This window comes from Lepus europaeus, chromosome 16 (genome assembly GCF_033115175.1).
Source record: "Lepus europaeus isolate LE1 chromosome 16, mLepTim1.pri, whole genome shotgun sequence".
Lineage (NCBI taxonomy): Eukaryota > Metazoa > Chordata > Mammalia > Lagomorpha > Leporidae > Lepus > Lepus europaeus.
In genome coordinates this window covers 78916684-78939493 of record NC_084842.1, presented here as the reverse complement: position 1 = coordinate 78939493, position 22810 = coordinate 78916684, and the positions used below count along the sequence as shown (strand labels likewise).

Sequence of the window (22810 nt, the reverse complement as noted above, 5' to 3'; positions counted from 1 at the left end):
CTGTATCAGCACAATAGGCTCTTGGTCTGGTAGGAGCACAAATTTAATGCTGCAAAGGGTTATCCCTCTTCTTGGGCCTGTGATTGGGAGCCTTCATTCGACAAGAGTATCAAAGACCCACATGTAAGGGCCCCCAAATGGTGCCACCCTTCCCCAGCCACACAGTCCTGCAGTTCTGCTCCACCCATTAGAGGCTCACTAGCAGGCCACGGCTGCCCAGTCACTGCAATCAAAAATGTCTCCATTTAGATTTACAACATTTACAAATGTCCCTGGGGAGCAAAATCACTGTTGTTTGGGAACCTGTACTCTAACACTTTTGTGACTTCCTGATAAATAACGGGGTCCTGTGTTAAACATCCCTACGCCACCTCCCACCATGTGCAATGCCCTGTACCCAGCAGACACAGACGTTTATTCAACAAATTTGTACAGGTAAGACAGGCAGAAATGAATGTTTAAAGAACAGGATGCGGCCAGCAATGGGGTTTATCGTCAGCAGCTTCATAGCTGGAAGAGTCCCTGGAGAAGGCAGCATCATTTATGTGGTGTCCTATGCTAAGCTGTGTGCTAGCTCATTTGACTCCACACAGTAATTCTACGACAGACAGAAAAACAGAGTTTGAGGGTCGCAGACTCTTTCCCAGAGGAAGAGGAATTTGAAGCCAGATCTTCCATAGCTAGACTTAGAAATGTACTTAACCACACCCCTTAACTTGGGAATTAGGTGTTTATCTTAAGAGTTTTTCTTTAAGAATCTGCTTAACCCCTAAAATACCAAAAGTCAGTATAGGTTCACCATGTAGGGCAGATACACACCCCCAAAGCTATTACACACATCCTGCCTTCTCAAAACACACCCAGTGTTAACACTATTGATCACATTAATGTGCCGAATAGCCTTCGAAGCTTTTACCCTCGTATTATGAAGTCATTTATTATCAGAAAAACATTGGCTGTTTCAGGGTCATTGTTGTGAAGTTGAGATGTTGTAAATCTAAAACCTCAATTCCAGTCCCAGCTGAGATATGCAGTTTTCTATGGGAGAAGCAGCTGGAATAGGCCCTCCTCTGGCCACCATATAAGGTGGCTGGCCAATGGCACAAGCCCTTTGTACATGGTAAAGCACTACTGTCTCTTCAGAGAGTCTCGTCCTTATTTTCAGCTCAGAGAGGGCCCTGCAGTGAACCCCAATTGTAAGAAGCAAACTGACCTTCCCATTGACACGACCCTCTGCCCACTGAGCACTCTCCAAAAGACATTCGTGGGACTTCTACTGGTTGACAGTGCAAGCTCCTGGACCCCTCTCTAGACTTCTGCAGCCAATCAAGAAATTACACTGTGCTACTTCTCACCAATTTTGCTCCCCCAAGGTAGTGGCAGAATGGCTGTTGCCAGTCTCACGTGACAGTAAGCTGACATTTGGCAATAGAGTAAAAGTCAAACTTCTAAAAACCACAATACAAGATATAGAGTAGGGAATATTCCATTGCTAGTGTCTGCAGATTAAAAGGAAAAGACCTATCATCACTTTGGTTAATGATTTTTTTATTTATTTGAAAGGCAGAGTGGCAGAGAGAGAGATCTTCCATCTGCTGGTTCATCTCCCAAATGGCTGCAATGGCCAGGACTGAGTGAGGCTGAGGCCAGGAGCCCAGAACTCTATCCAGACCTCCCACATAGATGGCAGGGGCCGTCTGCTGCTGCTTTCCCAGGTGCATTAGCAGGGATCTGGATGGGAAGTAGAGCAGCCAAGACTTGAACTGGCGCTCATATGGCGTCCTTGAGTTACATGCCATAGCATAGCCCGCTGCACCACTACACCAGCCCATATCTTTGGTTTTAGAAGAGAGGAATATCCCAGCAGTAAGACTGCTATTGGGTAACACAACAGAAAAACATATTTCTGCCCCCATTTCAGCCGATATGGAAGGTGGGAAGCAGAGGGATGTCAAGTGCTAAGGGCCAGACTGCCCCAACAACCACAAAGCGACTCATGTTGCAATTTTATCCTCGGCAAATTCACCCAGTGACGTCCACAAAGCCTTGTTTACACATTTCAGTTAAAGCCTTAAGAGCAAGCAGTCGTCTCGTGGCATCCGTAATAGTTCTGGGGATTCTGACAGCAGTGACATTTTAGAGAAAGAAATGCCAGGGCAAGCATCAAAGAGATCGACACTTGACACCATGCGCTGTTGGCAATATTCAGGAGACAATCATTCCGCTTTTGTCTTCCTCCTACTGTTTGCGGGTATTTTTGGTTTTGGTTTTGTTTTTTTGAGACTGGTTAGCATCTCTTTGTGGTCAGGTGTACCTGGCTTTGCCTGCTAGTGACTCCCTCGCGGTTCTGAGGTCCACACCAGAGTTATTTTATCTATTTGCAGTGGGGAACAATTAAAGCCTGCGCAGAAACATGAGGCGAGAGGGAGATATAGGGTTACTTCCTTCAGTAACGCGCTCCGCCGAGCAGAGGCAGGTGAACAGAAGTCTCTGTGCAGGCTTCCGGATGTGGCCCTGGTAGACGCTGAGGGAGGACGAGGACTGGACTTGGAATCCTGACGCGGCGAGTTTAGGGGGATCTGGCAGTGCCGAGTGTTGAGAAGATGTGGATGACCCCTGCTGGTGCTCGGAGACCTTGGGGATGACCTGTGCCCACTAGCATGCCTGGATGGTTCAAAAAGGCGTGGTATGGGCTGGCGTCTGTGCTCAGCTGCTCCTCCTTCCTCCTGATCCTCGCTGCCCTGGCGGTACCCCACTGGCTCAGTGGGAAAATCCTTTGTCAGACTGGAGTGGAGCTGGTCAATGCCACGGATCCAGAGCTGGTCAAATTCATCGGAGACATTTACTACGGGCTCTTCAGAGGGTGTAAGGTGCGACAGTGTGGGCTCGGTGGACGCCAGTCCCAGTTCACGAGTGAGTACATTGGGGTCGAGAAAGCTGGTTCAGAGACACTTTTACAACGTGCCGGGGTGCTTATGTCTCCATGTGGAATGTGGCTGCTGCCTCGTCTGAGTGAGGCACCCGGTGCAAGTCCACAGTGAGCTGGGGTTTTCATTCTACACACAAAAGCAGCCAGCTGACCTGCCTGCCTTCCTCCCATCCCTCATTCCTTTCTTTCCTTTATCCTCTCGTTTTCTGTAGAAGCGTATAGAAATAATTCCATAGAAATAATTAGAAATAGGAAACTGTCCAGCTTTGTAGTTTACCTCTGCTAATAATAACTACCAAATACTTACCTGTGTCAGGGATTGTACTAAAACCCTTCACACTGCTTCTTCTCTTTTAAGCCTCACAGCAAACTGATAAAGACGGAATTATTAATGTGCCCATTTTGCAGAGAAATGCACTGAGGCTCGGAGAGGTTATGTAACTTGCGTGAGGTCACCCAGCCAGGAAACAGCAGGACGAGACTCCAGGCCCACGCCAGGTGACTCAGGTCTCAGCCACAGCCATGTGCAGGTGTAGAAGGTAACCCTCGGGAAGCATGGTAACTGCTTTCAGTGATAGAAAAGTTTCATAGAGAAGAAGCAAAGTCTGTGCTCCTGGGCTCTGGAATCAAACGCTTTGCAGCTGAACTTTGCTGTTTACTGGCGAAGAGTACTGAGGCCAGGAGCTTGTCACTCTCTCGGAACCCGAGCAGCACCGACCTTGGCCCCTGTTCAGTCTCACTTCAGAGCTGCTCAGGATGTACTAACGCCACGCTGAGCTTAGCTTAAAGAAAGGCAGTATTCGACAAGCCTTTGGAATCAGACAGATCGCTGGTGAGGACAGTGTTCCAAACCGTAAGTCTTCAACTCCCTGCTAACACAAAGGGAGAGAGAATTGTATTCATTACTTGAGTTATATATTTCAGAATTGCAGTAGTTTTTAGAAACCTGACAGAGGTAAGTGTCTAAAGTATATAAAGAGAGAGAGATGGAACTGTTGATAAATATAATTCAAATTGTCATCATTCATATACATGAATAAAATATGTATTTGTGGTATATATTTAAAAAAATCCCAGGGCATATTTTTATTTATCCAGCAATTAACTTGGACCCTGGCTATTGGAAAAAAATAGCTCCATTAAAAGCAATATAGAAGTTGAAGATACCCACACATAAACAAGAAATGCAGACAAAGGAAATGATTAAAAGGGAATCATGACCATTGATTGCAGCACTTGGTTCTGGCCTGGACCTCTTTGCTGCAAAGGATGTCTGGGGGGATGCGCTCTGTGGCTCACCTGGTTAATCCTCCACCTTCAGTGCTGGCATCCCATATGGGCGCCGGGTTCTAGTCCTGGTTGCTCCTCTTCCAGTCCAGCTCTCTGCTGTGGCCCGGGAAGGCAGTGGAGGATGGGCCCTGCACCTGCATGGGAGACCAGGAGGAAGCACCTGGCTCCTGGCTTCAGATCGGCATAGCTCCAGCCGTGGCAGCCATTTTGGAGGTGAACCAACAGAAGGAAGACCTTTCTCTCTGTCTCTCTCCCTCACTGTCTAACTCTGTCAAATAAATTTAAAAAAAAAAAAAAAAAAGGATGTCTTTGGGACAAATGTGATGCTTAAAGGGAAGTCGTGTATCAGTGTCCACCTCATGAGAAGTCCCTGAGTGTTCCCGTCTCAAGAGATGTACACTCTCTGCTGTGGGCAGCCATGCGTAGATCAGCACCGTTCCATTTCCCTGCTGGAAGAACTCAGTAGACTCACATCCTCCTGGATTCATCCAGCAGGGTCTGGGCTCTGAAGCTTCAGGCATCAGGGATGTTTGAGTATCAGCGCGGAATGGGATAGTATTTAAGAAAGTGTTGTTCCTGCTGCTCTGGAGCAGTTCCTTGGAGAAGGTATTTAAACCTCCATTCACAGAACCCTGCAACCCATTCTCTTTGAAAGCTTTCACAGGTTGCCTGGGGCCAGGCTCTTCTGTCTGGGGCTGCCTTTACTGCTGAGGCTCTGGGACACCGAGTGCATTGTAACGTCTGTACTGTCCTTTAATTCTAGCACAGTGGAACTAGAGGCAACCAGTGAGCCCCGCCCATCTCCAAGGTGGAGTCAGCATTTACTACTTGACCACTTACTGTTGACCTGCAGAGGGGGAATCCTGTCTTACAAAGGCTTAGTGTAGACCACTTGAGAGGGAGGTGTAGGGGACACAGGGAGTAGGAAGTGTTTTGGAGACCTGCTTTCCAAACAACCTCTCTTCTCATCATTACAGTGGCTTCTTATAGAATCCCCGGAAAAAATCTATTCCCATACAAATCATGGGGAAGAAAACCAAGGCACTATTATAAATGATTGTGGTCCTCTTTTCATCCCATATCTTCTGAAATTAAAAAAGGAGGAATCAGCCTGGCTGGGTGGCTAGAGAAGGAAAGAGACAAACATTAATTCAGCCACCCAGCTGAATGAAGGAAGGAGACAAAACGTGTCCACGCATCTCACTGTATTACTGAGCATGTGTGGGTCAGACACTGTTAGGAAAACAGACGTGAACATTGCAGACCAGTGCCTGCCCTCGAGAAGTCAAGTCTGTGTTCTGGTGAGGCGGAGGCAGAGTGTGTAGGAGGCTGGTGGCGCATCAGTTGGATCTCAGGGCATCCCCTGCAGCTCATTTCCTTCAACCCTTCCTACACCAGGGGAGAGATCTTAATAAGCTCATTTTCCTGATTAGGAAATTGAAGATCCAAGAAATCAATACATGAAATAATTTCTGTAAAAGCACGTAGCACAATCTGGGCATTGCAGTTTTTAGGTCTCTGGTTCCCTCCCTACTTCTCACCTGACAAGTATTCCCCCTGGGACTCTGCCATTATCTGCAATGTCATGCTGTCCTTATTGGCCTTGCTGAGGCGAAGGGGACTCCAGACTTCTCTGGGGTCAGAAGCAAACAAATCAGCTATTAGTTTCAAGGATGATAGAATGATAATCAATTCTCATATTCAAGAGAGATAGCACTAATGTGTACCCCCCCCCCAAAAAAAAAAAGAATATTTGAATTTGGTGAAGGATTTGGTCTAGCAGGTAAGTGTTCACTGGACACCAGCTTCCCATGTGGAGTTTCTGGGTCTGATACCTGCCTCCAGCTCGTGACTCCCGCTTCCTGCTAATGTAGACCCTAGGCGTCTCAAGCAGTTAAGTTCCTGCCACTCATGTGGGAGACCTAGATTGAGTCCCTACCTCCTGGCTTCAGTCTCAGCCCAGCCTTGGCTGTCCCAGGTATCTGAAGAATGAATTAGCAGATGAAAGATAGCTCCCTATCTCTCTCTTTCTGTTTCTCTCTCTCTCTCATAGGCAAATCTCTCTCCCTCTCTGCTTCTTGAATTTAAAAAAGAAAGATTCAAACTCAAAATTAGACCTTTAGAATTCAAGCTATGTTATGATTGGAACTCTAAGTCTCTGCTTATCTAAGTTTTTAGATCTCTTTAATATAGCAGAGTAATTAAGGAAGCATTCCTGGCTGTGCGACTTTTGCTAAACAACTAACTTCTCTGAGTTTCCTCCTTTGTAAGAACTAGAAGGGGTGGCCATGATCAGTAGATGAAAGAATGTGTATAAGGGGTCTACTCCAATATACAGAGCTGTTGTCACATATCACCAGGGACAACTATTTTTATGGTTGTGGATTTCAAGCTCAAAACTTAAATTTAATTCTTACATCAGAGGTACTCAAAACTCTAAGAAACTGGATACAAATATGAAAGGCAAGTGAGCAGTAGCTTTCCTGGGGCAATCCCATATGACAGGACCTAGTGTCAATCACCTCTCAAAAAAAAAAAAAAAATGGAAAGCAATGGTGCAAAGTTCCAAGGAACAATTTCAATCTTCATGCAGTGACTTGTAAGTATATGAAAAAGAAGATATCAGTTCACCCAGAGACCCTGAACATTTGGTACAACGCATGAATATAAGCTTTGCCAATAAAGGTTTTTCATTTTCAATACAATTAATCTACTTCCTACTCTGGAAGCACTCGTTACCAGCCCTCTCCACACCTCTCCATGCACTCCAAATTCCTCTCCCCCATTGTCCTAACTTGATGATTTATCAATTTTCTGTTAAATCAAATCTGGATATGGATTCATATCATGAATGTGGGCATGATCCATTCTTTCTAAAAGCCACATTCTGTGATTGCATCTTGGTTTATTAAATCAACCTCACATGTTGGTTTTTCTCCACTCTTTTGCTGTTATAATGAATATCCAATATATACAGCTTGGAGCACAGATAGAAGTGCATGTAAATTCCTAGAAGTGAAGGTTTTTTTTAATAGATGTCACCAAACTGGTCTCTAACAAGGTTGCAGGCATTAACAAGACTTGAGAGTACCTCCTCCTAAGACATCATCAACATGGTATATTAGCAAGCATTTTGACCTTTGCAGCCACATAAGCAGATGACTATTTGAAGACTTTGGTGAGGATTATTATGGTAGTTGTTGTAAGGATTTCATGATTAAGAAAGAGATGATGGGGCTGGCATTGTGGCATAGAGGGTTAAGCCGTCTGTGATGCCAGCATTCCACATGGGTACCAGTTCAAGTCCCAGCTGCTTCACTTCCAATCCAGCTCTGGGGAAATCAGTTCCTGCCACCCACATGGGAGACCTGGATGAAACTCCTGGCTCCTGGCCTGGTGTCACCCAGCCCTGGCCATTGTGGTCTTCTGGGGAGTGAACCAGTGGATAGAAGATCTCCCTGTACCTCTCTGTGTAACTCTGCCTTTCAAATAAGTAAATAAGTATTTAAATAAAAAAAGAAAAAGATGAAACAATTAGGTAATCAGGCATAAGACACTATGTCTGGAACACAGACCAGCTGAGTGTTTGAAAAGAGATGGGAAAAAAGAACAAGAATCTAAAGAACAAGGAGATAGAATGGAAGCAAGGGAGGAAGGTGCCCCACAAAGAGCAACTCCCGGGAAAGGAGCTCATCTTCCAGGGTAAGGTTTCCAAGGCTGATGAGATAACCACATGGAGACAAAATAAATAGAAACAGAACTGGAAAGAAAGTTAGATTAGAACGAAGATGTAACCATGGAGTGTCTGGAAACTTGTGAGTGGAAAAGACACCTTACAGGGAGAAGGTCAAAAACTCTCCGGCTTGGAGATGCAACCTTCAGTGAATAAAGGGAGGGTGAAGCCAGCAACTGGGCCGGGGGAAGCAGTCAGAGGGGTGACAGTAGAACCAGGAAAACATTGAGTTCTGGCCAGAAGGAGGATGAACCCAGAGCTGGTCAGCTGTATTGAACGACACAGCACAAAGGGCGGTGCTCAAAAGATGGCCTCAGGAGGCAGCTAGCATAGCCCATGGAGTTATTGCAGAAGAGTGGGTATGAGTTCTTTAATTTTCACAATTAAAATTCTCCATTTATAGCCACTGAAAATAGCGACTCGAAACTAAATACCATACAGTAAAAAAGACTGTAATTTTATTTATAATTTAGGGTTGCCTTGCCCAAGAGGCTCGATGTCTCCAACCTTGTGAGTGAATAGAGTTAATAAAATCTGCCTCATGAAATCTACAGTCATGAGGATTGAATGAGCTTGTAAGCAGTAAAAGCTGAGCTCCCTTGATTCACACACATATTCCTATCCTTGTGCTGATGAAGAAACAGGGTCTAAGAGGTCACATGACTTTCCCAGGTCAGAGAGTAAAAATAATGACAGCAGCAACAGTGGTCACCACTTCAGAGAAGTGACTTTTCCCAGGCACTATGTGAAGTACCTTATTGTGATTGTGTTGTATCATGTTCACACCAGTACTAGTGGCAAATATAGAAAAACAAATGCCAATTAACATTGCACTGGAGAACTCTGCCACATTTATATGACAAACCATTATTTTATTTTAAAGAAGTATTGCAGTGAGTGTTTAACCTAGTTGGTAAGATGTGTGCATCCCACATGAGAGTACCCAGGTTCAATTTCTGGTTTTGGCTTCACCTTCCCACTAATACAAACCTTAAGAAGCAGCACTGATGATTCAAATAGGGTTCTTGGGTTGAATTCTCAACTCCCAGGTTTGGCCTGGCCCAGCCCCAGCCATTGCAGGCATTTATGGAGTGAAACAAGCAGATGGGAGAATGCTCACTCATGCTTTCTCCCGACCCCACCTCTCAAATAGATAAATAAAATTTTTAAAGCAGTATTGTGCAACAAGAGAAGTGTCCATACATAGGGCTAATAGTGTCTACCTTGCAAAATCACACCTGTGGTTTGTGTGCACCATTTCATAACAGATCTCAGAACTGTGAGATCAATGCAACTTAAATTACAATTTTTTAAAATATTTATTTATTTGAAAGATAGAGTTACAGAGAGCAGTAGAGCCAGAGAAAGAGGTCTTCCATCTGCTGGTTCACTCCCCAGATGGCCGCAACGGCCAGAGCTGAGCTGATCCGAAGCCAGGAGCCAGGAGCCTCCTCCTGGTCTCTCACGCAGGTGTAGGGGCCCAAGGACTTGGGCCATCATTCACTGCATTCCCAGGCCATAGCAGAGAGCCAGATTGGAAGTGGAGCAGCCAGGACTCAAACCAGCCTCCATATGGGATGCCAGCGCTGCAGACTAGGGCCTTAACCCACTGCAGCACAGTGCTGGCCCCAACAAACATTTTGATTCTGTGTCTACTCCAAGGAGGATTATTGTGCCAACTGACATGTGGCAGCCCCAAGGGTCACAAGTTCATCTCAGGAGGTCTCAGGAGGTCACAAGTTCATCTCAGGAGGTCTCAGGAGGAGGACTTCTTGCTGTCTGGCCATCACCTCCCTCTGTTAGAGCCTCGGTGGGGAGCAAGTGCGGGCTTTATGAGAGCTGGCCCAGCTCTGATGTTGAAATATCACCGTGTCTTCTCTGCCCAGTCTTTCCTCACCTGGTGAAGGAACTCAACGCAGGCCTTCATGTGACGATTCTGCTGCTCCTCTTCCTGGCCTTGGCTCTGGCTCTGGTCAGCATGGGCTTTGCCATTCTCAACATGATCCAGGTCCCCTACCGGGCAGTCAATGGCCCCGGGGGCATCTGCCTATGGAATGTCTTGGCAGGTAAGAAAGCCCCCAGGCTAGGCTCCAAGTAGGTGGGCGAAAGGTGCAGAAAGGTGTGAAGGAACGAAAATGCCTTGCCTGGGCCTTCTGGATGGGCATCCATATCCCAAGTGCTAAAAGTTGCAGGGTGTGTCACCATGAAAAACCGTAGTATTAGAGCATGTGACTAACCGAGAACTTAGAGCAGCAGGAAAACTCGGTGAAAGGAGGAGACAGAGAACAAAGAGCTGGGAGGGGGCGGGCATCATGTGAGGGGTGAGGAGATGGAGCTGCCGCTGCTGCAGCTGGAAGGGACCTCTGCAAATAACAGAAGAGAAGGCTGTGTGAGCCAGGGAGCCATCTGTGGGCCAGCTCTGGGTTGAGAGGTGGACGTGAGCGCCATCTAGCGGCCAGTGGCCTTATAGTTCTTTCCTGGGCACAGTAATGTGGTCATGGACCTGCCCTGCCCCAACTCTCCAACCACCTCCCCTAGACCCTACCCTCAGCACGCAGCTACCTGCCAGGGACAGGCCTGGAGACCTGAGAGCTTACAAACCCTGTTTCATTCACACCTCACAACTCCCTACCAGGAGGTATTTTAGATCCATGCTTGCAGACTAAGAGCCTGAGGCTCACAGAAGTTCAAAGATTACTCAACAATGAGTAGCAAGAGTGGGATTCTAACCCAGGTGTACTTGAGTCTAGGCCCTTCATCTTTTTATTGATCCATGTTCTCATTGATAACCATTTCGACCTATGTTTTCAAGCCAAAACCTACAACAAAAGGTGAGGGGGTGTGTGGGGGGTGGGGGTGGGTGTTGATTTGGGAGTATATTGATGACATGTTTGGTTAATTCACATTCAATAATGACAAACTAATTTGTTGGTTAATTAACAAAGTCATTTATAATGAAAATTACAAAATGAGAGTTGTCTCTGAGAATCCACATCAAACGGTACCATCAAAATAATAATTTCTTTACCCTATACAAAATGACCTTGAAGAATAAAAGCAAGTAATTTTGTGTTGCCATGTATTATAATGTAACAGCAGGAAGTCACTCTTATGTATTTGCCTATGTTTGCAGGCAGTGGCCACCTTGTAGAACTGTTTATATGCATGGCCCACCCTCCTTCGGACCTCAGGTGTCCTGTGTGTCTCTGCATGAATCCTCATAGCAGCTGGCATGGAAAAGAGCTCAATCCTGCCGTTTAAGTAACTGCTTATCTCTGTCCATTCCCTTCCTCGAAATATTGTACTACCAAACTCTACTGATGACAGTGTTAAAAAGCAGACAATTGGACAAAGCATCAGTGTGAAAAGGCATATAATTGTGACCGGCCTTTGAACAATGCCACATGAGGATTAACACTTGGGAAATAACAGGACAAGAGCACAAAGGTGTACATAACACGTTATTCACTGCAGCATTGGATAACATAAAAAAATCCAGAAGTAATTTAGATACCCATAAATCAGGTCATGTTTCAACAAATTACAGTGTGTCACCTGAATAAAATATTATGCACCTGTTTAAAGTTGTGCTCGAACAGAATATAAAAGCATATTTGTACTTTCATGTTTATGATTCTCATTAGTGTCTGAGTTTTATTCAGAAGATGTAATAATCTAAAAAAATATATGTTTTAAAAATGTTTTAGAGAGAGGAAGCACATCAGCATTTTAAGCAACAGACAAAAAATAAGCGAGGTTCCATGTGTTTCCAGGTTTTCTCCTTCCATGGCCTCTTTTCTCTATGCCCTCTTCTCATCCTTGAGCATGGAAAGAGAAAGAAGAAAGTCACAGCCAAACCTGGGGGTGAAACCCCAGCCTGCACAGGGTCCTTACATCTTCCCTCACAGCCCTCAGGTAGTACATGACAATCCTAAGACACGAACAACCTGAGCCTCTCTGAAGGTGCCTCTCTCAGAAAGGAAGGTAGGGGGTGAGGGGGCAAAATGAGAAGGATTGAGAAGCAAAGTGGATCTGATTTAAAACCTATTTCATTGCCCCACATAACCCTGCCTCTTCCCCCTCACACTGTGTGGGTTATCTGCAGCTTTTAAAAGCAAATTGAAATTTGTGTCTTCCTAGTAATTTTTTAAACCTACAGCAAGTGTGCTGCCGGTGCCTCAGAAATTATAGCTCCCCCAAAGTCATTACCATTGCAAAGAGGAGCCAGGAATGAGCGTGCCCTTTCTGGGTTTCAGGTGGAGTCGTGGCTTTGGCCATCTCCAGCTTCATGGCCGAGGTGCAATTTCACAACCTGACGGAGCGAATTGCAAACTTTCAAGAGAGGTTCTTTAAGTTCGTGGTGTTGGAAGAGCAGTATGAACAGTCCTTTTGGATCTGCGTGGCTAGTGCTTCGGCTCATGCCGCAAACCTGGTTGTGGTGGCCATCAGTCAAATTCCCCTCCCTAAGATCACAACCAAAATCGAAGAGGCCACAGTCACGGCCGAGGATATCTTGTATTAACAGCCTTCTTCTGCCCCACCCTCCTCTAAGTCAGCTCTGAAGTGGGACGGAGACCTTCCAATCCATGATGTTCCTGTACTCGGCAGGAAGAAGAAAGATATGGAGGAACCAAGGGTGGTGGCTGGGACAGAAAAGAAAAACTTTCCTGGGACCTCTGGCATCTTTGCACCTCTCCAAGGACTTTGGAGTTGACGGGTGGTGACTGCCACTTGCCTTCTCTGTGTGACATTGGACAAGTCCCACGTCTGCTTCTCAGTTTTCTCATCTGTCAAATGGGATCATAACTATATTTCATGGTTGTCCTGAGATTCCAATGGGTGATGACATTGCCAGCCTCTGTATACTGAAGAATGCTCTACAAATAGGAGGTTCTATACACAGCTGTCTCTGGGTATTCAAGGGAATTGGTTCCAAGACCCATCGAGTATACCAACATCCCAGCATGCTCAAATCCTTAATATAAAATGGCAAAGTATTCATGTTTGTGTACAACCGATGCATATCTCCCTGTATACTTTAAACCATCTCTTGATTATTTATAAAATCTAATACAATGCAAATGCCATGCCAGTAGTTGTGCTGTATTGTTTGGGAATCATAAGGAAAAGAAGTGGGCATGTTCAGTACCGATGCAACTTTTTTCAAATATTTCCAATCTGCAATTGGCTGAATCCAAGGACATGGAACACATGGATATGGGTAGCCAACTATCACCCTGTAAACGTCCATAGATCCCTGACCTATCCCACACAGTACAGGGGGAGGAATGCAAAGAGGCATAAGATTAGATCCTCAACTTTCAGAAGCGCCCAGTCTATCCAGCTGACATAAGAATTATATAGCGATAGGCCGGCGCCATGGCTCAGTAGGCTAATCCTCCGCCTTGCGGCGCCGGCACACCGGGTTCTAGTCCCGGTCGGGGCATCGATCCTGTCCCGGTTGCCCCTCTTCCAGGCCAGCTCTCTGCTGTGGCCAGGGAATGCAGTGGAAGATGGCCCAAGTGCTTGGGCCCTGCACCCCATGGGAGACCAGGAGAAGCACCTGGCTCCTGCCATCGGAACAGCGCGGTGCGCCCGCCGCAGCGCACCTGCCGCGGCGGCCATTGGAGGGTGAACCAATGGCAAAAAGGAAGACCTTTCTCTCTGTCTCTCTCTCTGTCCACTCTATCTGTCAAAAAAAAAAAAAGAATTATATAGCCATAATAGCACTAAAAAGGAAAACAATTGCCGTATATGCTGCACATTTTCTGAAGGGTTTCACATATAACCCAATAGGTTCTCACTACAAACAGGTGGAAGGTCGTATGTTAGCCCCATTTTACAGATGAAGAGGCATAAGGAGGTTGGGTAACTTGCTGAGGTCAGGGGTTAGACCTGGAAGTCTAGAATCACTGTTGATACGTTGTTTGAAGCAAGCCCAGTTGTAACACAATGAGACAAAGCCTAATGTAGTATAGGCATAAAGCCATAAAGCGCCGAGGAAGGAATCGAATCTTCAGGATGGGATGTGGTGTTAAAGTGCCACACTGTTAACATTTGATCTGATCTTTGAAAGTGAGTGGACTTTGTTCAGTGGTGAAGGAGGCAAGGATGGGGAAGGGCTTGCCAAGATGAGGAAGCTGGGTAGACACAGGACATGAAATTACAAAGAGGACCGGGAGCACGTAAATACACAGAGGGATGAGAATGTTGCTCCCATCAACCTGATGGAGAAACCTGCTCTTTGGAGTTGGGTTTTCCTAAAACACCTGGTTCCTCAGATAATCTCCCCTCTGAAGATGGCTGTGCTTTGGTACCCAGGTATGTGATCAAATCCTATTCTAGGCGTTTTTGTGAAAGTATTTTGATGAGATTAACATTTAAATCTGTAGACTTTGAGTATAGCAGGTTACTGTTCTTAACATGTATGGGTGTCGTTCAATCAGTCGAAGGACATTATGGGGAAGAGACTGACCGTCCCTGAAGGATAAGAGGTACTGACAGCAGACGGCCTAAAGACTCACACCACAACTCCTCCCTGAGTCTCCAGCCTGCTGGCCTACCCTGCAAATTATGAGTTTTCCAATCTCTGCAACCATGGGAGCCAATACCTGAAATAAACTCTCTCTCTCTCTCTCTAACTCTACCTATACCCAAGGCTATACTTATATCTTTATCTATGTCTATATATCTACCTCCATATCCTTATCCAAATCTGTACCCATATCCATATCTCTATGTCTATGCCTATATATCTGTATACATGTCTATACATATAATTGTATCTGTATCTATGTCTGTATTCATATCTATACCCATTTCTATGTCTGTTTATGTCTGTAGTCTATGTCTATATATCTGTGTCTATTTGTATCTCTATATCCATATCCATATCTATTTCATATATACCTATCTATATCATATCTATATCTATTTATATCCATATCTATCTGTATCCATAGCATACCACATCCATATTCATATCTATATCTATATCCATATTCATACCTGTCAATATAGATATAGACAGATATAGATACCAATGACTCTCAGTATCTCCCAGAAATTTTTTCCAGGATCCATTGTGGATACACAGATCTGTGGATACTAAAGTCCATTATATAAAATGGTAAAATATTTGCATGAAATCTGTGCACCTCCTCCTATGTACCTTAAATCATCTCTAGCTTACTTATGATACCTAATACAATATAAGTACTACTATATAAATAGCTGTCATACTGTATTGTTTAGATTATGAAAAGAAAAAAGTCTGTACTTCTTCAGTACAAATACTGAACCATCATAGTCCTAACTACATGCTTGATCCTCAGTTGATTAATTCCATGGGTGCTGTAGGTATAGAGGAGCAACTATGTATAGGTATGTATGTATATACACACACATATATGTACATTCACATATATATATATATATAAATGCCACATGCACATGCATTTATATACACCATCACACACATATATACATACACAACTATAAATTCACATATATATACATACAAACATATATGTACATACATGCATGCACATATACACACAAACACATATACAAATGCTACACATATACACATACATAAGTATACATGCAAACATATACATACACACATGCACATGTGTACACACACATGCTCACACATATATACACACGTCCACATATAAACACAAATACATGCACTCATACTCATATGTACATATATACATACACAATGGTTCTTTCATTTTGACTATAATTAATTTTGTCACTTTATAAATAAGTAAATGCTAATCCAGCTTCAGTTTTACCCAACCTGATTATTAGACCATCCCTCCAGGTGATGTTTAGCCTTTCTTGGATAAAACACCTGGTTTCTCAGATAATCTCCCTTCTGAAGATGAATCTAGGGTTATGGGAGAAGGAGGCACGTACATGTCCTCAGTCCCCCGAAGGGGACCCTAACCTCCTGCTGGTCCAAGGGGGTGCAATGGCTGGAGCCCTCCACCTGGCTTCTCTGTGCCCTGCCAGTCTTCTAAGACTTTCCCTCTCCCAGCCCTGGGATCATTATGGCAGTGTTTTGAGGTAGGGTACCATCATTGCACCTACTTAATAGAAGCTCAGAAGTTGGATAAAATAATGGAAGAATGAAGGAACTCTATAACATTTAGTACTAGACAAAATCATAGGGAAACCTTCAATGAATTTCAACTGGGCTCTTGTGATCTGAGACCACTTTAACTCTTACTTTGAATTAGGAACCCCCGGCACAGCCACACTGGAGGTTTGACCAATTTGACAACTCTGTTTGCCAACCTCATCCTTGAAAAGCAACAGAGGAAAGGGAGAAGCTGGCATTAACAGACCGCTGCAGCACCCCCTAGAAAACCAAACACACCACAAAGCAGGTCATTACTTGTCAAGCTCTTAGTGAAAATATGATTATACCTACTTTTGAAAGTCTTTAAATTTTGAGTTTTATCAAAAACACATTATATGAATTATCTTTGGTGAATATGAGGCATCCTTGCCAAATGTTTACTGAGTGACATATTTTGTATTGTTTACTGAAAATATAAGTTCCATTGTGGTGTAGCAAGACAATTTAAAGAATTGTCTTATCCCAATACTCAACATTTTTTACAAGATTTATTTACTTGAGAGGCAGAGAGAGAGAGACAGAGAGAGATCTTCCATCTGCTATTTCACATCCCAAATGACTATAAAAACCAGGACTGGGCCAGACTGAAGCCAGGAGCCAGGCACTCCATCTGAATCTCCTATGGGGGTGGTAAGGACCCAAACACTTGGGCCATCATCTGCTGCCTTCCCTGGTGCATTAGTGGAAGCTGGATCTGAAACAGAGTAGCCAGGACTCAAACTTGCACTCTGATATGGGATGCTGGCAATAGCCTAACCTGCTGCACCACAACACCAGTCACTAACATTTTCAACAGTTGTATTGAGATATAGCTCCTGCACCATAAACTTCATATACAATAAGAGATTTAAAACACACAACTCAGTGGTTTTCTGTATATTTAGAGTTGTGTCACATCATCACAATTTTAGAACAATTTTCATTATTCCCACAGAATCCCATGCCCATTAGTAGTCATTCTCCCTTCTCCCCATCCAATCCAAGCTCACTAGCTCTCTATTTTCTGTCTCTAGGATTTGCTTGTTTGGGGAATTTCACAGCAATAGGGTGGTCTTATATGGTCTCATACAACTGGGTCCTTTCATTTGGTCAATGTTTTCAAGGTTTGTTGCCTCTCTCATCCTAAGCAGTATTCACTGTGTACTTATTTTTGTTTAGCTTTCTTCACATAAAAAATATCAAACCTGTTTTTTATTACTTTGTGGTTCCATTCTTGATGTGTTTTAACAACTATGTCTGCATCGAATGCCCTGACATCCCTCTGCAGTGGAAATTTCCAGCCTTGTCATTCCAGACCAGGCCATCCAGGCCTGTGATCCCCTACTCACACCATCATCAAAGATTCATCTGTTTCCAAAATCTGAGCCAAGAGATGACATGCAACAGTAATCACATTATTACTCAGTTGTTCCCCTGCAGCTAAATGAAGGTTTTATCCTGAGGAAGCTGTGACGTCACCTCAAGGGCTGACAAGGCCCAGCGAATGACATCTCCATCTGGCTTCTCCCAGGGAGAGGTGGAGTCACTGTCTCTGTGGCCGACAAAGGGCCACTGTGACAAAGCACTAAGTAAACAAGCCCCCCAACCCACCCTCCACTACCGTGCCCAGTCCATTATCACACTGGCACTTCTGTGTAGCACACCAGCTACTCAACAAAGACAGCTCTGCTTTTGCTTTTTACCGCTTACTGGAGGACATTTCATGTATATACGTAAAAGCAGGGAAACCAGTGTAGTTCTGATTATCTGGCTCATGACTGCACTTGTTTTACAGGCACCTCCGCTCCCCCAGCTCCATTACCAAAACTTCTTAATGAAAATATTTCCAAATGTCTACTTGGTTGCCCCTGTCCTGTTCTCCCATAGATTTGATTATTTTATCTTGATTTTCAACAAATATTTGGGGAGCATTACTACGTATCCGGCATGAGGCTGGATCCTGGGGACACATAGATGAATATGACATTATTTGGAACCAGAAAATTGATTATAACAGGAGGCTGAACAAGGCCCACGCTAACTCTTGGCACAGCCTCATTCTGGTGGTCAGGGGTGGGGGTGGGGGTGGTACTGACAAAATTGCTAATAGTAAGTACATGCTGGGGGTAGGGTGAGTTTCCAATGAGGTCGCTAGCATGGAAATGCTTACATGACACTGTTCTGAAGGTTAGATAGGGTTAAAGTAGCTACCACAGTGAGATTGGGGTTGGCTGAAATGTGAAATGACAACCACTTCTCTGCTTGAACCCCCGTTGGGTGTACTGGGCATGAATCACAACCTAAAAAACTGGGAATGGGGCAGGTGTTGTGGCACAGCTGCGTTCAATGACAGCATCCCATAGGATCACTGGTTTGAGTCCCTGCTGCTCTGCTTACGGTCCAGCTCCCTATTAATGTGACTAGAAGGGCAGCCTAAAATGGCCTAAGTACTTGGGCCCCTACCACACATGGGGAAGACCTGAATGGAGTTCCTGGCTCCTGGAGTTGGCCTGGACTATCCTTGACCATTGTAGCCATTTGGGAAGTGAACCAGTGGATGGAAGATCAATCTCTTTCTGTCTGCTTCTCCCTTTCTGTCTGTTACTCTATTTGTCAAATAAATAAATAAATAGCTAAATATTAAAAAAAGAAAAAGAAAGCCCAGAGTACTATAAAGTCACTGGATGGCTCCTCTGTTCTCCACATTGTCTCAAACCTCCTCTAAGCAAAGCTGCAACCAGCTGGAAACAGGACAGAGGAGGGGAGTGGAGAAGGGGAGACCGTAGTAAATATCAACGTAAATTAACTTCATGGGTGGGAGTCTAGGTTGAAATGTGTATAAACATACAAGTACGCATATGAGAGCAGCCAGCCATAAATGGGCAACAACAGAGAAGAAGCTTCTCCTGCCTTGGGGTTCATGGTCTGGGGCAGCTGATGCCTCCTAAGAGTGGGGGGCAGCTTGTTGGAGCAGCAAGTTCCTGACATCAGGTGTGGACCAGCATCTCCTGAACAGACTGTGCCAACGTAGATGACCCTGCGATCTGACCTGAGGTCTACTCATGCATGCAGGTCGCCTCGTTCTGGGAGCCTGAAGGGACCACGAAAGTCTCCTCTGGCCCTCACTTGGGAAGAATGAGGAAGAAGTCTCAAGGTGAAAAGCGAGGTCTCGGTGGGACAGCACAGTAAAAGCAAAGGTGTGGGGATGTGGAACTGGGCATGCAGCAGGTCACGCTGGCCCAGTGGGGTCAGGTGTGAGACGTGAACATCACTAAGGGTAAAAGCAAAGGGAGCTTGCATAGCAGAACCACCCTTGGACCAGCACCGTGGCCAGGGAGGTGGAGAGGGCTCGGACAAGGTAGACAGTGGATGGAGGCAGCCTTCAGTCACCCGAGAAATATCACAGGGTTGTCACAGGCTGGGCGTGCCTGGTTCCTCCCCTCCAGGCTTATGTCGATATCCTGACCACAGGACTTCAGAATGTGATGTATTTGGAGAGAGGGCCTTTAAAGAGGTACCAAAGTGAACATGAGGCCGCTAGGGTGGGCCCTTGTCCTTAGAAGAGGAGATGCAGACAAAGATGAGTACAGGGGAAGACCGTGTGAAGACACAGGGAGAAGCCGGCCAGCTGCAAGCCAACAAGAGGGGCTGCAGAAGAACCCAGCCCTGCAGACATCTCTGTGTTGGACCTTCAGCCTCCAGAATTGCAAGAAAATACGTTTCTGTTGCTGAAGCTCCCAGCCCGAGGTTCCTTGTTCCAGCAGCTCTAGGAAAGCAATACTGGAACATCCCAGGATGTGGAGGAGGGTCGGGAAAAGCAGCAAGGCGTGGCATTGGGAGGGGGTGGTGGAGGAAGAAACCTGGGGCCTCTCAATCTTCCCACTTGATGGCTGGGTGGAAGGCGACGCTGGTGTGATAGATCGGGGATGAGTTGGATAGAAGAAGCGGTAGAAGGAACACCCAGATAAAAAGCACAGCCTACATTTCAGTGTAGCGTTTTACAAAGAGTGAGAAAATCGTGGTTCTTGTCCCATTTCAGGGACTGTTTTGTTGCGTGATCTCCCTCAGCCTCAGTTTCCTATACCATAGCAAAAGTGTAATACCAACAGTGCCTTCCCTGTCAACCTCGGAGAGTGGTTGAGGGATCAAACGAAAATAATACAGTGTGTGTGAAAACTGTATAAAAGCTATGTTTCACTTTGTGTTTCTATGTGGGTGCAAACTGTTGAAATCTTTATACTAAATTGATCTTCTGTATATAAAGAGAATTGCAAATGAATCTTGATGTGAATAGAAGGGGAGAGGGAGCAGGGGGGGGGTTGCGGGTGGGAGGGAAGTTATGGGAGGGGGAAGCCATTGTAATCCATAAGCTGTACACTGGAAATTTATATTCATTAAATAAAAGTTAAAATAAAAAAAAAGAAAACTGCATAAAAGCAGCATTCAAAAATATCATTCAATAAGCTTTTCTGGAAAAAAAAATAGCTTTTCTGGGATACCAAAATTGATTTATAAATTTGACTGAACTCACTTGGCTCTTAAGAACAATTTGTCAGAGCTGGCATTGTGGAGCAGTGGGTAAAGCTTCCACCTATGACACAAACATCCTGTATGAGTCCTGGTTTGAGACCTGGCTGTTCCACTTCCAATCCAGCTCCCTGCTAATATTCCTGGGAAATGGCCCAAGGCTTGGGCTCCTGCCACCCATGTGGGAGATGCAAATGGAGTTCCAGACAACTGGCTTTGTCCTGGCTCAGCCCTGATCATTGAGGCCATTTGGGAAGTAAACCAGCAGTTGGAAGATCTCTCTGCCTTTCAAATAGATAAATAAATCTAAAAAAAAAAAAAACTGAAAGAACAATTTGTCTCTAAGTAGCAAATGTTTCTTTAGGCCCATCTGTTTATCAGATCTTGGCTCAGGTATCAAAATATGTCCAACTTCTTCATTTGTGTTTTGCTCTGTTTGCTACCGGTAGCTATAACTATAAGGTAGCAATTTTCCATTTCTGAAAATTTAATCATACTGGTTTATAATGTCTTCCAGTTTGAATGGGGCTGACTTATAACATACATAGCTACATACATTTCTTTAAGATTTTTTAATTGTAAGAATGTTGTGTCTCTGAGATCTGTCTTTTATTACAAAGAGAGAGAAGGAGAGGCAGAGAGAGAGAGAGAGGTCTTCCATCCTCTGGTTCACTCCCCAATTGACCACAACGACCAGAGATGCGCCAATCTGAAGCTGGGAGCCAGGAGCCTCTTTCAGGTCTCCCACGTGGGTGCAGGGACCCACGGTCTTGGACCATCTTCCACTGCTCTCTCAGGCCATAGCAGAGAGCTGGATTGGAAGCGGAGCAGCTGGGTCTCGAGCCAGTGCCCATATGGAACGCTGGCACTGCAGGCGGCGGCTATACCCACTATGCCAAAGTGCCGGCCCCAAGAGATAAAGTATTTCATTTGAAACAATTAGTGAGTCAGAAACTAGAAAAGTAATGAGCTTTTGATTGCCTTAGATATTGTTGCCTTGATTGTCAAAATCATTAGCTGATGGTTTTATCATTGGTGTTTGATATTATCACAATTGCATATCTTTAATAATCATAGTCAAAACATCCTTGACACAAAATCATTTATCAACTATGATTCTGAGATTGGATTTCTAAAAACTGAAGTAGTGTGGCCACCACTTACCACTAGGAGGAGGCAGTCTACTGACAATAAATTCATTATGTCCCAGGGGTTACATGACTGCTGGTTGGACCACAGGACCTTGAAAGATTCTTCCAAGTCAAGGTCATTCTAGGACTCCAATATGCTGTTCCAATTTTTCCCATTCCAATTGAAGAAGGAAAGTCTTCTTTGATATTTTATATAACATCGATTTAAGTGTAATGGGGGGTTATTTCTCAAAGAGGTGTTGCAGGACCCTAGTGAGCAGAACTATTAAAATTTTAGAGGTGTCTCATTGCATTAGTAATCTGCAAAATCACAGCCATAAAAATTTTCCTTTCTGCTCCTCTGCAGCAATGGCGGGTCCTAAAACTTAAAATATTTGGTGAACTGATAATTCAGCAGCATCCAACAGTACATATGCCTGGCAACTCTGACAAGTGCCTGGACTCCATTTTTATCTACAAGCTTCTTTTTGAATGTTGTTATTACTATAACACATGTCAGGATAATTTGGAAAATATAAAACAATGAGAAGTAAAGATAAAGCAGGACTGATATCTTTGTTTATTTTCTTAAATGATTTGTTTCCTAACATTATATTTAAACAACTCAAATCCTTTAAATCTTTTCTGGAAGAAGAAAATGAAGATGGATGGATGGATGGATGGACAGATAGAGTGACCTGTACTTCTGTAGGTAGGTAGACAGACAGATAGACAGATAGACAAAGAATTATCTGAGTGGTTTCCAAACCTGGCTCATATTCAAAATTACCTGTGAGCTTTTTGAAACTAAATCAGAATCTACCGAGGAGAGGGAGGCGAGAAGGAAGTGAGTCCCTCTGTGTGTCTCTTGAGTTTCCCCAGTTGATCCTTTAGACTTGGCATTTGGGAACTACTAAATTACCCAAGTGTGTGGGTGGTGCCCAAATACACAGTGTTGAATGGCTAAGAATTTAGATATAACTCAAATAGTGGAGACCAAATTGGGAATTAAAGTATTTTACAAAAAATAAAGAAAAAGAAAAAGAAAAGGAATCACTTTATGATGTGAA

The 22810-nt window shown here is 44.4% G+C and overlaps 1 protein-coding gene across 2 annotated transcripts; it reads left to right on the top strand.

The window, feature by feature from the left end:
* Positions 1–2660: 2660 nt before the first annotated feature.
* CLRN2 (clarin 2) lies at positions 2661–12474 on the top strand. 2 transcript variants are annotated; one of them, XM_062212639.1, is made up of 3 exons: positions 2661–2913; positions 9839–10018; positions 12209–12474. In XM_062212639.1, exons 1-3 carry the CDS (start codon positions 2661–2663, stop codon positions 12472–12474), a joined length of 699 nt encoding a protein of 232 aa, XP_062068623.1. The 2 variants fall into 2 exon arrangements, 1 of the variants encoding a protein (XP_062068623.1); XR_009868161.1 differs by lacking the exons at positions 2661–2913; positions 12209–12474 and adding an exon at positions 3697–3782 and having other exon boundaries at positions 9839–9919.
* Positions 12475–22810: the final 10336 nt, after the last annotated feature.

Bases quoted from the DNA above. Each gene is read 5' to 3' on its own strand.
- CLRN2 (XM_062212639.1), top strand. From the start codon at position 2,661: ATGCCTGGATGGTTCAAAAAGGCGTGGTATGGGCTGGCGTCTGTGCTC. The intron at 2,914-9,838 runs GTGAGTACATTG...TTCTCTGCCCAG, and splicing joins ACGCCAGTCCCAGTTCACGA to TCTTTCCTCACCTGGTGAAG. The intron at 10,019-12,208 runs GTAAGAAAGCCC...TCTGGGTTTCAG, and splicing joins CCTATGGAATGTCTTGGCAG to GTGGAGTCGTGGCTTTGGCC.